Source organism: Hakea prostrata, chromosome 9, assembly GCF_041222555.1.
Source record: "Hakea prostrata isolate BN-2017 chromosome 9, UWA_Hpros_2, whole genome shotgun sequence".
NCBI lineage: Eukaryota > Viridiplantae > Streptophyta > Magnoliopsida > Proteales > Proteaceae > Hakea > Hakea prostrata.
This window is the reverse complement of record NC_142608.1, coordinates 1,632,568-1,648,678: the sequence shown is the minus strand read 5'-3', so window position 1 is coordinate 1,648,678 and position 16,111 is coordinate 1,632,568. Positions and strand designations below refer to the sequence as shown.

Below are 16,111 nucleotides of genomic sequence, written 5' to 3'. Positions count from 1 at the left end.
AACCCTAAAGAGCTCTTTAAGAATTCAAAGATTCCCAAATTGCTTTTTTGAAATTGAAAGCTTGTTGATAGATCAAAACCAAACTTCTCAGTACAATGTTTGGTGAGATGGGTAATTTTGTCACATTTTAAGCATAAAATTCTTACTTCATATAACAAATGCAATGTGACCCAAAATTCAACAAAGTTACGAATATAGGTTTTGATCCACTCCTTTTATTGATATCCAGCATTATCTCGACTCTGGCCCTAGATGGCGAGAGTCCAATAGCCAAAAGCATCACTAACTTACGCTCTGACCCGAGTGGCATGGGGCACGTGGAATCCCGTGTGAATCAGCAAGGACCACCTTGCAAGGCTAAATACTCTACCGCTTCACCTAGCAGAGACGACGCTTGTATTGCTTTCCCACAACCCCGTTTTCACGGTTTAGGCTACTCCCATTTCGCTCGCCGCTACTACGGGAATCGCTTTTGCTTTCTTTTCCTCTGGCTACTAAGATGTTTCAGTTCGTCAGATTGTCTCTTGCCTTCCCATGGATTTAGCAGCAATTCAAAAGGTTGACCTATTTAGGAATCTCCGGATCTATGCTTATTTTCAACTCCCTGAAGCATTTCGTCGCTTACTACGCATTTCCTCGTCTCTGGGTGCCTAGGCATCCACCGTAAGCCTTTCCTTGTTTGAACATCGTTGTTAACTTTAAGGCTATGCCATCCTAAGGTGCTGCTAAATGGAAGAATCTTATCAACGTCCATAAGTTGTCAGGCATACCAAGTTCAACTAGATTAAGGTGCACTTCTACAACTCTTCCGAGTTGAGTAGCAACATTTTTTTACTTAGGTACACATTTGGGTAGAAATCCTATACGATACTTTAGGCACACGTTGATCATCCTGGTAAAACTTTATTTATTAACAATACACACAAATTCAATGCTATTACATTTGGGGATACTAAAAAAAAAGGGTAATTTTCATCTGGACCCCCTGAGGTTTGGTCTATGTCATTTTTAGTCCAAAAAATCTGATATTTTGCATCTGCCTCCCTTATACTATAGAAAAAGTCAATTTAAGGACAAATTATCACTTTTATGACGAATTTGCCCTCATTCTTTTTTTTTGTTTTTGTTGATTTAAATCTTTTTCTTTTTATATTTTAAGAGGTTAAAGTTTATTAATTTACAAAATCAGACCCTCTTCATTATCCGATTCCCAAATCCTTGGTCTACCCATTCTAAATCTTTATTTTCCAAATCCTAGTTGAATGCTAGAAAATGAAAATTAATGGGTGAAACGTAATCTCTAACTCGTGAGCAATAGGTGTTTGCAGTTTGAGCTCAGAGAGAGAAGAGAGCCCCCAAAAGATAGAATTAAGGTACTAACGATTTCTACTGCTGCTGAGGTTGTTTGCTCTTCACAAGTCCTTCGTTTCAGATATTCATTCAAACCTAAATCCTCTTCAATTCTTCTACCTATTTGAAATTTCATTGGAGACGCAAGACCTTCATTTACAATTTAAGAGTTACCTGAAGAGCTCTCCTGCAGATCAAATCGAACCAGAAAGAATTACCCACTTGATCCTCTTCCAGATTAATGGAACCACGACAAAGAGAAGGTCAGAAAAATGAATGGGCAGCGAACGAAAATTTTTAATTTATAGAAGAACAATTGGTGGCCGTGGAAGACTGGGAGACAATGGTGATCAGAAGTCTTCTTGACTCTCGAACCCACCTGCTACACAAGTTAAGTTATAAAGAATCAGTGAAAGCCGCCAAGGCTTCCTTTTACGTTTTAGTAAGAATAATAATGGTAAAATCCATCCCCCAACAACGGCCCAAACAAAAACACGATACCTACACCGCCCTCGAGAATCGCCAGAAAGAGAGGCGGGCGCAAGGCCTCAATGACTTGTTTGCCGAAAGAGAATCCTGCTTTGGTTGGCTCACATTTTCAAGTAATTAAGATGTCAAAGCGTGGTTGATGCTGTTACGAAGCTTATTAGGCACCATTGGCAAGAAGACGAAGAACAGATGCTCTACCACACGCCATCACCCAAACAGAGAAGCCCCCACCGCCCTAGCCTAGTCTGAAGCCACATCTCGGATTCTAAACAAGGCCGATCTGTTGTAGGAGAGAAGGTGAAACACCGACGATCAAAGAAACTCTCCGGATCTAGTCTAGTAAAATGCCGAAAAGAGACACAGAGGGGCGGACATTCAAGATGAAGAAAGAGAATGCCACAAAAGAAGTTGGAAGAGGTCTGTCATGAGATGTGAACCCTAGTTGGAGATTTCGTCTTACCCAATAATTTTTCATTTTCTAATTTTCAACTAGGATTTGAAAAATAAGGATTTAGAACTAGTAAAAAGAGGGAACCGGAAAAAGGAGGGTCTGATTTTGTAGATTAATAAAATTTAACCTCTAAAATGTAAAAATAAAAAATTAAATTAAAAAAAAAGAAGAGGGCAAATAAAAAGTGATAATTGCCAAATTGACTCATAGACAAGGGAGGCAAATGCAAAGTCTCAGATTTTTTGGACTAAAAATAACATAGACCAAACCTTAGAGGTCCAGATGAAAATTACCTAAAAAAAAACCCAAGATCTTCTTAATGGGTTTTAATATTTTAAGTAATCTTTTAACCATAATGATCAGCCCAGAACTTCAGAAGATTGTCGGGTCTCGCTGCCCAGAAAGAATATCGGGTGTCGGCAGATACGAAACCAATGATGAATTTAATTCAAAATGACCTAAAATTAATTCCTTTTTCAAGGACAACGCCAAACACAGCCTAGTTGGACGAATTTACGAAAACACCCGGTTATTAGGCGAGTGCTTTTCCATAGAACTTACTGGAAAAGTGCAGAAAACCAGAAACTTCCATTTCGAATTGTAGAATCTCTACTTTCCATGGAAGTTACCGGAGAAATGCAGAATGTTAGCAAATTTCTAGAATCTTCTATCCACTTGTATATAAACTCCTTGATCTTAGCGAATTAATGCATCGAGAAATCAAACAAGCACTCTTAGAAGCTCAGATCAGTTGAATCTTCTTGCTAATTTCCTTTTTCCAGCACAAAAATGTCGTTGATTCCGAGCATTTTCAGTGGTCGCCGAAGCAACATTTTCGATCCATTCTCACTGGACGTTTGGGATCCATTCGAGGGCTTCCCTTTTAACAACAACAACAACTCGCTTACCTCCAGCTCGGCCCGTGAAACCTCTGCATTCGTCGGTACTCGCATCGATTGGAAGGAGACCCCTCAAGCTCATGTGTTTAAGGCAGATCTACCTGGTCTGAAGAAGGAAGAAGTGAAGGTTGAGGTGGAAGAAGGAAGAGTTCTTCAGATTAGCGGAGAGCGGAACAAGGAACAGGAAGAGAAGAACGACAAGTGGCACCGCGTTGAGAGGAGCAGCGGCAAGTTCTTGAGGCGATTCAGGCTGCCTGAGAACGCCAAGATGGATCAGGTGAAGGCAAGTATGGAAAATGGAGTGCTCATGGTCACTGTGCCTAAGGAAGAAGTGAAGAAGCCTGATGTTAGGACAATCGATATCTCCGGTTAATGCTTGCTTTTCCAATTCCAGCGTATGAAACCCTGACTGCTATGTAGTGGTTGTTCCTATGTTCATTTTCTACTTCTTGTGTTAGGGTTTGTGTTGTCGAGTGTTTTTCTCCGTCTAAGCGTTTCCTGGTTTTGTAATGCAATTAGTGAATGATATAATAAATGAGTTCGCTCTTCTGAATCTACTGAAATCTCTTTCTAAATCAGCTGAATTGAAATTGAAATTTGACGAAATACAAATGGAACTAATGGCCTTCTTTCATCATTTACCAAGGTTATTTCGTTTTCCCCTTCAATTCTTGTTTCTCTGCTACATTCCCTTCAAATTTACTTATGATTTCACCTTCAATTTTAGTTTTGATTTTAGCTGCAACTGTGGTAATTGTCTTGCAATGTTGTTTCGTTTGTGTGTCATTGTGCTCCCCTGTCTTGTTAACTTCAGGAAGGAATTACAAGTGAAGTGGGTGATGGTGAGGAATTAAATAGGATATCTTAATCTCGTGCAGGTGTGGAGGGACAAAATGGCTAATATTTAGACACGAATCGTCGAATTTGAGCTGAGGTGCAAAACGTGTTCCCATTTTTGTCTTCTTTTGGTTGTGGATTTTTATGTAGTGTATCAATCACGTCATTTCCCTTGAAGGGTGCTGCGCATGGCAGCGAACGATCTGGACCGACATCGAGAACGAGAGCGACGATGGAGATCATGACAAGTAGATTTCGATCTCGATTTCGACGGGTATACCGTATATCTGAGATCGAAGGTTTCTGCACCAGCAGATTTTTTTTTTTTCTTTTCTTTTTATGACTGCTGGCAGAGTTCAGGACTAATTTTCCAACCTAATAACAGAAAAGCCTTTGAAGAATATTCTGTTGTAGTCATTTTCCCAATTAAAGCTTGAGCGATTCAAGAAAATGTTTTTAAGTCGACTTCTATGGATCGCCCTCGTTGGACTTCTCTTGGTGGAGTCCATCTTCTGAGACTAAGTTCTCTTATCTGAAGCTTTCTCATGTCGTATTCAGTGTGAATGAGCTTTTATTGAGGAGGCGTCACTTCAGGTTTGGTTTTCTGCATGTGGCCAAGAATAGTTTTGTGGTCGCATCCGATTGTAGGTAAGTGGTGGATATCATCGACAAGAAATCTCTTGAATATTTAGGTAGATTTTAGAGTTTTTTTCATGGCCCCTTAAATGCGCACCAGGTCCCTCTACACATATTCTAATATGTGTAACATTAAAGCATAATGCGTGTGGTTTGTAGCGTTTGACTCAAATACACTCAGTTTAAATATATTTATTATTTTCGCAGCTGTGGTGGGTGAGTCTTTTAGCGGGAATTTTTTGCATCCACAAGGATTTGATATCGAAATCTTGCTTAAGCGAACTAAGTTGCTTACCACTTGGACCAACCCTGTTGGTTGTTGGTATATTAACTTGATATGCAAAGAAATACCTTTAGATGGAATAAATATTTACTTAATTTAACAAAATTGATACATTCAATTGGACATTTATCCTTAATCCTTCTAATTGTCATTTACAAGTAGTAAAATATTATTTGATCTTTGAATTCATACTTAGTTTTTTTATAATCTATACCAACTATCTAGTGGTAATATGATGACTCGAAATCTCAAACAATATTTGATTTTTTTTTTTTTTTTGCCAACGAATAATATTTGATGTAAAACTATAAAATACCCTCAGTCCAAATACATTAATTTTAACGATTTGGACTACAAATTAACACTCCTAACTCATATCCTAATATTCTTTACAAAAAAAAAACTCATATCCTAATATTTCAAGTCATCATTCTTTTTTACAATTTAGTGTGAATTGTAAATAATCTAAATTACACTTATTCGACTGAAAAGACAAGAATACCTTCGATTAATTTAAGTTACGAAGGATTCTTTTTTCATAAACCTGCCGAAAACTCATACCGCCGGCAACCACCACACCTTTCTCTGACGGCGACAATCACACCGGCGATCAGCCAGTTTTAAACCCATAATCAACCAAACTTGAAGTTGAACACTGATGCCGCTGTGAGGCAGCAGGTAGGAGGAGTGGGATTTGTGGACATGGATGCTCAGAGTAGAGTTTGAACAGCAGTTTCAGAGCCTTGTTCATTTGGGTCTTTAGGCTATCGCGATACGAATTGGGCTCCAACACTGTCTGGCGAAGGGTTAGTAATTCCAACTGGTCGAGGAAGCAACAATTTCGACCCATTCTCACTGGACATCTGGGATCCGTTCGAGGGCTTTCCTTTCAACAACAGTAACTCTCTTACCTCCAGTTCAGTTCGTGAAGCTTCTCCATTCGTCGGTGCCAGCATCGATTGGAAAGAGACTCCTCATGCTCATGTGTTCAAGGGCAGATCTTCCTGGACTAAAAGAAGGAAGAAGTGAAGGTTGAGGTGGAGGAAGGAAGAGTTCTCCACATTAGCGGAGAGAGGAGCAGAGAACAGGAAGAGAAAAACGACAAGCAGATTTTGCTTGTCTGTACCTTCTAGGGTTTCGTGTTCACAAGTTCGAGTGGTGTTGTAATGCACTCAAACTATACTATGTTCTTATCAGATTCTTGTAGCAGAAGATAGGACCAAGTCTGAAAGAATTGAGAGATTATCTTTGGAGAGAATGAAAATTTTAAGCGTTAAAGGAACGCGAACAAATCCCAATTAGCTAACGCCGAATGGTTCAATCAAAGTCACCAAATTTCGTCAACGCCAGGTGATCCTCATCGTCATCCACCTCTTTGTCCGACACGTTATTGCTTTCCTGGTTGCGTAAAGCGCAACTACATAGAATGTCAAGGACGTTCAGGAATCAAGATGCTTAGCGAAACACGTCAGAACACAGGAACAAATTGCAGTGTTTTGTCTCCTGTAAAGCCGAAAAAGACTACATTTTGCTGGAACTGTTATCAACTGAAAATGAAATTTAGACATCTCTGCTGGGGCATATCAGTCATTTCAAGTTAAACCCGTATACAATATAAGGTTATCCTCTCTGGTCCAATTGAGTACGAATGTTTTTTCGGTTATTCACTGCCTTGGCAAGGAGGAAATCGAGAGCAAGAAGCAGCTACAGCTCAAAGGGAAAGAGACGAAGCAGCACTGTAGCATAGCAGCAGGGCAGTGGGTATACTATCATCTCTATTTTTTTTTTCCTTTGCTGGAGATGCATCGATGAGATCTCATGATTGCGATGATCTTCTCTTTCTTGTTCTTAGTATAAAATCTATTCTCGGTTTTCTGCCTCCATTTGGTTGGTATGTAACCATTTGCAGGAATTTTGCTTCGTGTTTGTCTATTGAATTGGAATTTTCTTGCGGAAATTGCAAGATCGGCCTGTCTCCAGTGGTGTACATCTCGGCGATATCATCACTTATGCTAGATTTCTATTTGTATAGAGTTGTAAAATTAATCAGAGTTGTTTAATTAATTCAATAGCAAATCGGGCTTTTATTACATTCTTCACTGGTTTCTGTATGATATGACTTGGTACTAGTTTATAAAACTTGGCATATTACCTTCTTCACTGGTTTCTGTATGATATGACTTGCTACAAGTTTATAAGACTTGGCAACCCCCACCCACCCTTCCATCCTAGAAAAGAACCGAATGTATGCTTTGCCCTTGAAAAGTCAAGAGTGAAAGAAAGGCAGGTGACAACTTGCCTTTATCCAGGATTCCCGGTATATGATGTTAGTTAGAATGTAAATTTGTTCCCCCGAACTGCTGGATTTGGTACTGACATCTTTAGTTGGGATTCTGCTATTGAATTAAACTTGTTTCATTCTCAAAGCATGTTAAAGTTGATTTTTGTGCCAGATTGTCTTGGCAATGATCCACCAATTATTTGCACCATATTTGGCAAGTTACTTCTGTGGTAGATGATAAAAGTGTTCCATTTCTGATCATGGCCTCCTTTTTAGCAATTCCAGATTTCCTTTGATTTTGGATATTATTGTCTCTGATCCTACTCTTTTCCTTTTGGGTGGGTGGGGGAGTTCAGGAATCCATTTCTGTACTGCTAGAAAGGCATGCAACTTATCCATTTCTAATTATACACGATGGGGGATCCTGAGCAAAACCATTTTCGGTCAGCATTGTTGCGAAGCTTGGATGAGGGAGAGTACTTTCTGTTTGGGAAAAGCTATGGATTATATGGGATTGTAGGGGCGGGCTTGCTTGCTCTTCTCATACCAATACTGCTTTCCCTGACAATTATGGGAAAGAAAAAAGGAAAACAGAGGGGGGTGATGGTAGAGGTTGGTGGTGAGACTGGTTTCACGATGCGCAATGCTAGGTTCACTGAATTGGTAGAAGTTCCATGGGAAGGAGCCACAACTATGGCAGCTCTTTTTGAGCAATCCTGTAGAAAGCATGCTCAGTTTCGATTTCTTGGTTCAAGAAAGCTCATCGGTAAAGAAGAAATCACAGCCAAGGATGGAAGGAAGTTTGAAAAGCTCCATCTGGGAGAATATGAATGGATATCATACGGAGAAGCATTTGATCGTGTCTGCAACTTTGCATCAGGTCTAGTAAAGTTGGGTCACAGTATGAATAGTCCTGCTGCAATTTTTTCTGAAACTCGAGCAGAGTGGTTCCTTGCTTTTCAGGTAGTCTAGCGAAACACTAACATGCAGTGTGCTTTCATTTTTATCTGTGTCAAAAGCAGTATATGAACATGTATTCTTCATGCCAGGGATGTTTTCGCCAGAGTATTTCAGTTGTAACAATCTATGCGTCTCTAGGAGAAGAGGCTCTCATCCACTCACTCAATGAGGTGGGAACATTATCATTTCTGCAAAGTTTTTTTATTCCACTGGTGAATTAACATTGATTTTTTGTCATCTGTTGACTCTTTTTGACAGACACAAATAACCACCTTGATCTGTGACTGCAAGCAATTGAAAAAATTGGCTGCAATTAGTTCAAGTCTTGAATCTATTAAAAATATCATCTACTTTGAAGATGATGATAATACTGTTCCTGCGGATCTCTTAGCTAGTATGAGCAATTGGACAATTTCATCTTTTTCTGATGTGGAGAAGCTGGGGAGAGCAAATACTGCTCCAGTAAGACTTCCTTCCAAAACTGATGTTGCAGTCATCATGTATACAAGTGGCAGTACAGGTCTACCAAAGGTTGGTTCCAGCCATCTGTTTCATTGTATCTCACAAACTGCTGTCCAGTGGAATTGCACCATCGGTATCTTCACTTGAATACTGTGTCCTGATTTTAACAATCTATGGCACGCTAAGCAACTGAAAAGAAAATGATTTTGAATACTCTACCAAAATCGGTATTGAACCTCAAAGTCTGAGGAACGCTTCCTAAATTAATGCTTCATTTGTTTGTCTACTAGTGCTGAAGCCTGTGTAGTAACATGTTGATAGGTGAAGTATCCTGATTCTGACACATTGTTATGTTTGAAATGAAGGGTGTTATGATTACTCATGGCAACATTGTCGCAACTGCAGCTGCTGTTATGACAGTGATTCCTGGAATAGGCAGCAGTGATGTTTACCTGGCATACCTGCCGCTAGCACACGTGTTTGAACTTGCAGCTGAGGTCTTTATGTGCAAATCCTTCTTGAGAGCAAGTAGAAATTAAACTTATTGATTCTAAAGCTAAGTTCATCTACATGTTTGTTTATCTAGGTTGTGATGATGTCTGTGGGTAGTGCAATTGGCTATAGTTCAGCATTGACCTTAACTGACACTGGTAGTAAAATTAAGAAAGGAACGTCAGGAGATGCAACTGTGTTAAAGCCTACCCTCATGGCTGCAGTTCCAGCTATTTTAGATCGTATTCGAGATGGGGTGCTGAGCAAGGTTTGAGCTACCTTCATTTGATTCAATAGCTTATGCCCTTTCTTTATTCTCTCTTTTTTTTTTTTTTTTGTAGTTGTTGGGGTGGGTGGGAGGTGGAGTTTTGGAAAAGTAGCTAATGCTATTTGAGATCTTATTATGAGCCTTTCTGTTGATTGATATTTATTAAAGTACTTTAATAGGTTATATTCTTTTACTGCAGGTTGAGGAAAAGGGTGGATTCGCTAAAAAGCTTTTCAATATTGGATTTAAACGCAGACTGGCAGCTATTGAGGGAAGCTGGCTTGGAGCTTGGGGACTGGAAAAACTTGTGTGGGATGCTATTATATTTAAAAAAATACGCTCTGTTTTGGGAGGAGATATCCGGTTTATGCTTTGTGGTGGAGCTCCTTTGTCTGGTGATACCCAACGCTTCATCAATATATGCATAGGGTAATTGCATTTTGTTTTCCATCCCAGTTATTGCAGCTTTATTTAAACCTTTTTTTATTATTATTATTATTATTTTCTTTTTTCTTTTAAGTTTTGGGATGGTTTGTTCATCAAAGTCTCACCATGTGATGTGGATATGGTTGTGAATGTTAGAATCTAACATGGACATGGTCTTTAATCAAGTCAACCCTTAAGTTTAGTGTCAATGAGATGGAGAAAGACATGCATTTTTGTTGTTCGTGTAGATTCATTCTTGCTTCATGTAATAATGTGGTAACATATCAAAATGCCCAAATTATTATTATTTTTTTTAATGCAGCAAGTTTTTAAAGTTTCCTTCACATATTATCCTAATGGGTACTTGCATCATGTAAATAATAATGTGACATTTCAAAATGCTCAAATTATTTTTGTTTGTTTTTGCACTAAATTTTCTGTATTTCCCTTGCATGTGTTCATGGGTACTTATAGCACCTTAAGATAGTTTGTACCATAGTCAAGCTAAATTTATATGCTGTTCATTATCCTTTTTTTTTAAATGTAGCACTGATTTTAAAAATTAAATCAGCACCAAAGCTGATAAACAAATTTCTGGCTAGGGACAAAAGCCATGAGATGGTCGAACTCTCAGATGGACTTGAAAGTCAGGTTGAGTTATCTTCGTAAAGGAGATAGTCCTTGCTGAAAATCTCAGGTAGACTCAATGAGTGGATCTGGTTCTATGGAGGATTCACACAAAACTTAAAAAGGGCAAACCTAGTGCATGAGGCTCCCACCACTTCGGGGTCAGGAGAGGGTTACTGAGCTTGCAGGAATGACCAGGTTGCTGATTCCCAAACCCAACTTGTAACTTATGCTATTAGATTAGGACTTTTAATAGGCCTCCACACACTAGAGGACTCATTTTTCTTTTAGATTTGTGAACTGTATATTCCTAACTAATCAAAGCTTGTAATTGGTCTTTGATTCCTGTTTATACCAAGTCCCCCTCCACCTCCACCCCAAAAAAATGATGGGTAGAAAAAATAGTTTCAGTTCATGTGATAATTGCCTAGCAAGCTTTTGCTATCTTCTCTTTTAAGGGTTCTGATCTGTGATTCTAGTTTACATGAGTTTTCTTGGTGGTTAAATTCCTAGACCTGGGATCCTTGGTATTTCAAGTCTGACGTGGTTGTGGCTCTTGATGTTTAAAGTCCAAGTATCTTGATGTGATTGAGGTTTCAGTGTTTCCTCCATCCTACGGGCTGCCCAAGTGAAGATTAAGTTCAACAAGAAAGTAGGCTGCAGATCTGTTTCATCCTTCCCCCTTATTTTCCTATTAGTTTGCTTTTCTTAAACCCTAGAAGCCCCATCAAGTAACATAACCCCAATTTGGATTTGGCTATCAGTTTATTTCAAACTCCACCCATATGTTCCACCATTAGGTACTAAACTTGATTCTTGTTACAGTCCAGCCCCACCAGCTATAACAGATGTTATAGTCCTCTACTCTTCTTGAATTTCAAGTAACCTAAGAACCCCTAAACCAAGAACACAGGCCTGCCTCAATATATCCATTGGATTCCCTCCAAACTTAGAGAATCATTCCCACTGATTCCCACCTAGGTTCAATCCTAGTTTCATCCCATCAATCCATTGGATCTCAAGATCCTAAAACCTAGAGTTTCATCCCTGTTTGCAACCCCCTTAAACCATGTGGTGTTCAAGAAAGCATCTTTTACCCGTCCAATTTATTTCAAATTTGGAACGACGACACTTTTAACTGTTCATGCGCACCACCCTCCCAATCTGCAATCAAACAGACAACCCAGGACCCCTATTGGATATACCCTATTGTTAACCCTAATTTCCCTAAACACGCTAACCAAAATTTCAAGTAGATTTCACCCACTTTAGTTGGTTCTGTTTGAAGGCCTTGCTATTGTACCACATTCAATTTGAGGCTCCATAACCCAGCCTCTACCCATATATCATGCGGCCATTAAAGTGGCCCATTACAATGAAAACACATGGGATTCAAGGCCCAATACATAAATAACTCAAGCCAAAGCTTATTTCCAATATAAGTAATCCTTTTTTGTATGATTTATCTTCATCCTACTTACTCTCTCCCACTTTCTTTGGAGTTTTTCCTGATCTGCTATCATAGAAACACCTAGACAACTGTCTGAGAGCTGTGCCAGTAAGCGTTTATTCTATCTGATTAGAGAGAAAGAAAAAAAATTGCATACCATTATATTGATTGCCATTACATTCCAAAGGTTCTGTAGTTTGCTGCATTTCAAAGTCATAGGCTGAAAGACATCAATTTATCATTAGCTGTTCCGTGGCAGAGTAGTGTACTATCAGCTGAAGTGGTTGATGGATTGTAAACTTACTTGTGAACTTGAAGCACTGTTGCATGATTATTAGTTCAAGCTCAATGATATTAGGCGTACATCAAAATGGACCCAACATGGTGAAGGGGAATGGTGGAAGTCTACTGTGGTTCCAAATATGTGTGTGTGTGTGTGTGTGTGTGTGTGTTTTTGGGTGGGGGAGGATTATACTTCCCTTTCATTTTATTTTATTTTTTGGATGGGGAGCTGTAGGGGGGTTATAATTCTTCTATTTCCATTAGAAGTTTCTGTGCTTTATATATTGTCCTTTCTAGAACCTAATGCCCATAAAGTTGCACTAACATGGCATCGTATTTCAGGGCTCCTATAGGTCAGGGATATGGCTTGACTGAAACCTGCGCTGGAGCTGCATTCTCTGAGTGGGATGATACCACTGTGGGTCGTGTGGGTCCACCTCTTCCTTGTGCTTACATTAAGGTCCTCTCTCCCTCCTCTCTCTCTCTCTCTCTCTCTCTCTCTCTCTCTCTCTCCCCCCCCCCCCCCACCCCACTAAAAAAAAAAAAACACTGGCAATGTTTTTGTAGTTTCCTTTTGGGCAGGGTGTAGACACTAAGATATGAGAAAATGTATTTGTTATTTATTGAAGGGGAAGTTTTAAGATTTGATATGGGCTATCTACAATTAAGTTGGCTGGAAGCAGAACCTTAGTTAACTAACAGCTACAGTATACAATTGAAACATACTACATGCAACTTCAAAACAATCTTAAATTTATATATGCATAATATAAGTTGGAATTATTGTAGCATACAGCTGTTTGTGGCTGTGGGCCTTGCTACAATAGAAAGGTTACTCGATTGCGACCTACTGGTTGCGTTCTAGTAGAGAAAGAGCATTTCCACCAAGTGGGGTTAAGGATGCTTATTATGACCTCCTGGGACCCTGCAGTGGTGGGAGCCTCATGCAATACGCCCTTTATCCATTCCCACTTGAAAGAATTAACCATTTGAGGACTGAAGCTGTTGCAAGTTGGCTCTCTCAAGTGATGTGGTGGCAGCAACTTAATAAATGTAGCAAGTTGTTTAGGGTTCAAAAAGTCAGCAAGCTGTTGAGGGTCGAATGAGTCCTACAAGGGCCTAATAGGTAAAATAAGTATCTCAATGTTAGGTGTTCCCTAAGTTGTAGGGGAGAGTGAGGAATTGTTCAACAGGTTGTAACGGTTGAATCAATCCCGAAGTGTAGGGAGTCATTAGTATGTGGATATATATGGAATAGTTGATGTAGTACGAATAAGCGAAAAAAACATGCTGGTTAAAAATTCCCAATTGCAACTTATTATTGTCTCATCTCATGAGTACTCCTTTTTATCATTTTTGAGAATATCTTGGGCACTTAATGGATTACAGTAGTCGATATCGTGTGGAGGACTGATAATTTTGTCCTGTGAAATAGGTACTGTTATTGGCCTAATTCATCCTTACTAGTATACCACCTACGAAACTTTTAACTTTGTGATGCAACATATTGCAATTAAACTCATTTAATTGGGTTAGGCTTTATTCTGCTGTCCAAACTGTGGTTGAAATTTCATCCCATAGGTCACTGAGTTGTCTCCACATCAAATTGGTGGTTTGTTAAAGTTTATCCATGGAAAAATATGTTTTTCGGTAGATTCTAACTTTTTTCTGGCATCCGGTCTACTTACACAGTTGGTTTCCTGGGAAGATGGTGGTTATAAGATTTCTGACAACCCAATGCCACGTGGAGAGGTTATAATTGGAGGTTGCAGTGTAACTTCTGGGTACTTCAAGAATGATGCTAAAACTGCAGAGGTTTACAAAGTAAGTAGTTACAGTTTTATTTGTTCCACCTCCCAAAGGACCTCCTGTGCTGTTTTATATTCAAGGTCAACCAACAGAAGCCCTAGGGCTGCCTTAGGTTGCCTTGATCCCAAAACAAGGTAGGTCCTTTTGAGGACTGCTTTCAATCAGTTGCCCCATTTAGCTTCATTTCTGATTCTAGACATTTCTAATTGTGTGACGTAACAGGTGGATGAGAATGGTGTGCGTTGGTTTTACACGGGTGATATTGGACAGTTTCATCCTGATGGATGCCTTGAAATCATTGACAGGAAGAAAGATATTGTCAAACTTCAGCATGGAGAATACATCTCCCTTGGGAAGGTGCATATAGAAATTTTATGAAATATCATGAAATTATGTGTTCTTATGCTTGCACAATGAGATGATAGTCAATTAAGTACGTTCTACCATTCTTAGTGAATCACATTTTTTAGGTCAAAAGGTCTAACTTGGGAAGTATTTGACCAGGTTAGATCTGTCATGCAATGTTATGCTTCCAAGTTGTTAACTCTCTGAATATATCATTAATATGGATTGTGGCTAAATAAGTTGAGGGAAAGCTTGCAGCCCAAGACGTTGAATCCTGCCATTCATTACAGTTAACTGTTTTACACACTAGCCCATTGATGGCTGGATCAACAGTCGGAAGTCAAAATTGTCATACCTATCTTTTTTTCTTAATCATAATTCTCGTCGAAATAATCAAATTGAACTGGTTTGTATTACTTTCGTTATTAAAAATTTTGAATTGCTTGTTTATTTGTTTCAGGTTGAAGCAGCACTCTCAGCATGTAACTATGTGGACAGTATTATGGTTTATGCAGACCCTTTCCACAATTATTGTGTATCACTGATTGTCCCTCAACGGAAGGCCCTTGAAAGCTGGGCCCAGGAGGCTGGTGTCCAGTACAAAGACTTCTCAGATCTTTGCCTCAAAGATGAAGCCGTTCGAGAGGTCCAGCAGTCACTTTCCAAGGTTAGCCTGCATTTTCCTGGAACCCATAGTGGTCAAGGCATCAGGGAAGTTTTAAGGCTTTCGAAGGGTCACCAAGGCGGTGCTATATGCACGTCTAGGTGCCACTTTGGCAACTATGTTTGAAATAAACAAGGAAGTGGACCAGTAGAAGCCTTACCCTTTGTAGAATGTCCATAGGCATCCTTTATTCGCACAGACACACAGAGAAAGATGACACACAGGTCTCTGAATTTCTTATCATTGTGTGCAGGTGGCAAAAGCTACTAAGCTTGACAAGTTTGAATTTCCAGCAAAAATGAAGCTGTTGCCAGAACCATGGACACCTGAGTCAGGATTGGTAACTGCTGCTCTGAAGTTAAAGAGGGAACAGTTGAAGGCCAAGTTCAAAGATGAGCTTCAGAAGTTGTATGAGTAAAACAGTGAACACTTCTTTGTTTTTACATTTCTTGAGCTAAATAGTTTTTATTGCGGTTGAGAATTATCAAAAAAATCTGTTATAACTGTTATGCTTCCATGTTTCATCTTGTTACCCTTGAAATGCCATTGTACCCTGAATGGAGCCAACCTTTAAAACAGAATTCTCAGGTAACCAAAGGTCATTTGAGAAGCCGGCTTCCCAATCTCATAAAATCAAAATAAGGTAGCCTTCAACTCTCTCCGGTGGTATATGTAATAGTTCTTCACCCCTATACAAAGCTGTCAATTTCAGGAAGGAAAAAAAGAAAGGCAGGCTTCTGAGTTTTTGAGTTTGTGCATTTTCATGTCCGAATATTGGATCGATGTTACTAGCAAAAACAAGAGGGAGAATGCATTTTGAGAAATTTTACATGTACCTGCCATGCAAGGTTTAAAGTATCATGAATTTTAAGTATCTCATGATACGATACAATGTTAGTTGATACATATCCATATTGGATACAATTGATACGATACATGTTTTGGATTGTACTAAATTGTATTTGTTAATATGATGTAATACTCCATACGAGCCGATACATCTTTCAAAATCAGCTGATCGTTCAACTACCCGATATCGATATTTTAAACCTTGCTCCGAAGCATCACATAATTATAAAGCACTTACCATTCTGTGAAGT

General features: G+C 39.2%; 2 protein-coding genes across 2 annotated transcripts; both read left to right on the top strand.

The window, feature by feature from the left end:
- Positions 1–2,846: 2,846 nt before the first annotated feature.
- LOC149003944 (18.2 kDa class I heat shock protein-like) lies at positions 2,847–3,829 on the top strand. The gene has a single exon (XM_089168014.1). The coding sequence runs from the start codon at positions 3,080–3,082 to the stop codon at positions 3,560–3,562; it is 483 nt and encodes a 160-aa protein (XP_089024140.1). The 5' UTR covers positions 2,847–3,079; the 3' UTR covers positions 3,563–3,829.
- A 1,726-nt stretch (positions 3,830–5,555) lies between these two features.
- On the top strand, positions 5,556–16,111 carry LACS8 (AMP-dependent synthetase and ligase family protein). Its single transcript, XM_089168573.1, has 12 exons — positions 5,556–6,706; positions 7,583–8,189; positions 8,276–8,356; positions 8,445–8,717; positions 9,014–9,145; positions 9,235–9,408; positions 9,608–9,837; positions 12,536–12,653; positions 13,886–14,017; positions 14,225–14,359; positions 14,808–15,014; positions 15,265–16,111. The coding sequence occupies exons 2-12, from the start codon at positions 7,641–7,643 to the stop codon at positions 15,427–15,429; spliced, it is 2,196 nt and encodes a 731-aa protein (XP_089024699.1). The 5' UTR covers positions 5,556–6,706; positions 7,583–7,640; the 3' UTR covers positions 15,430–16,111.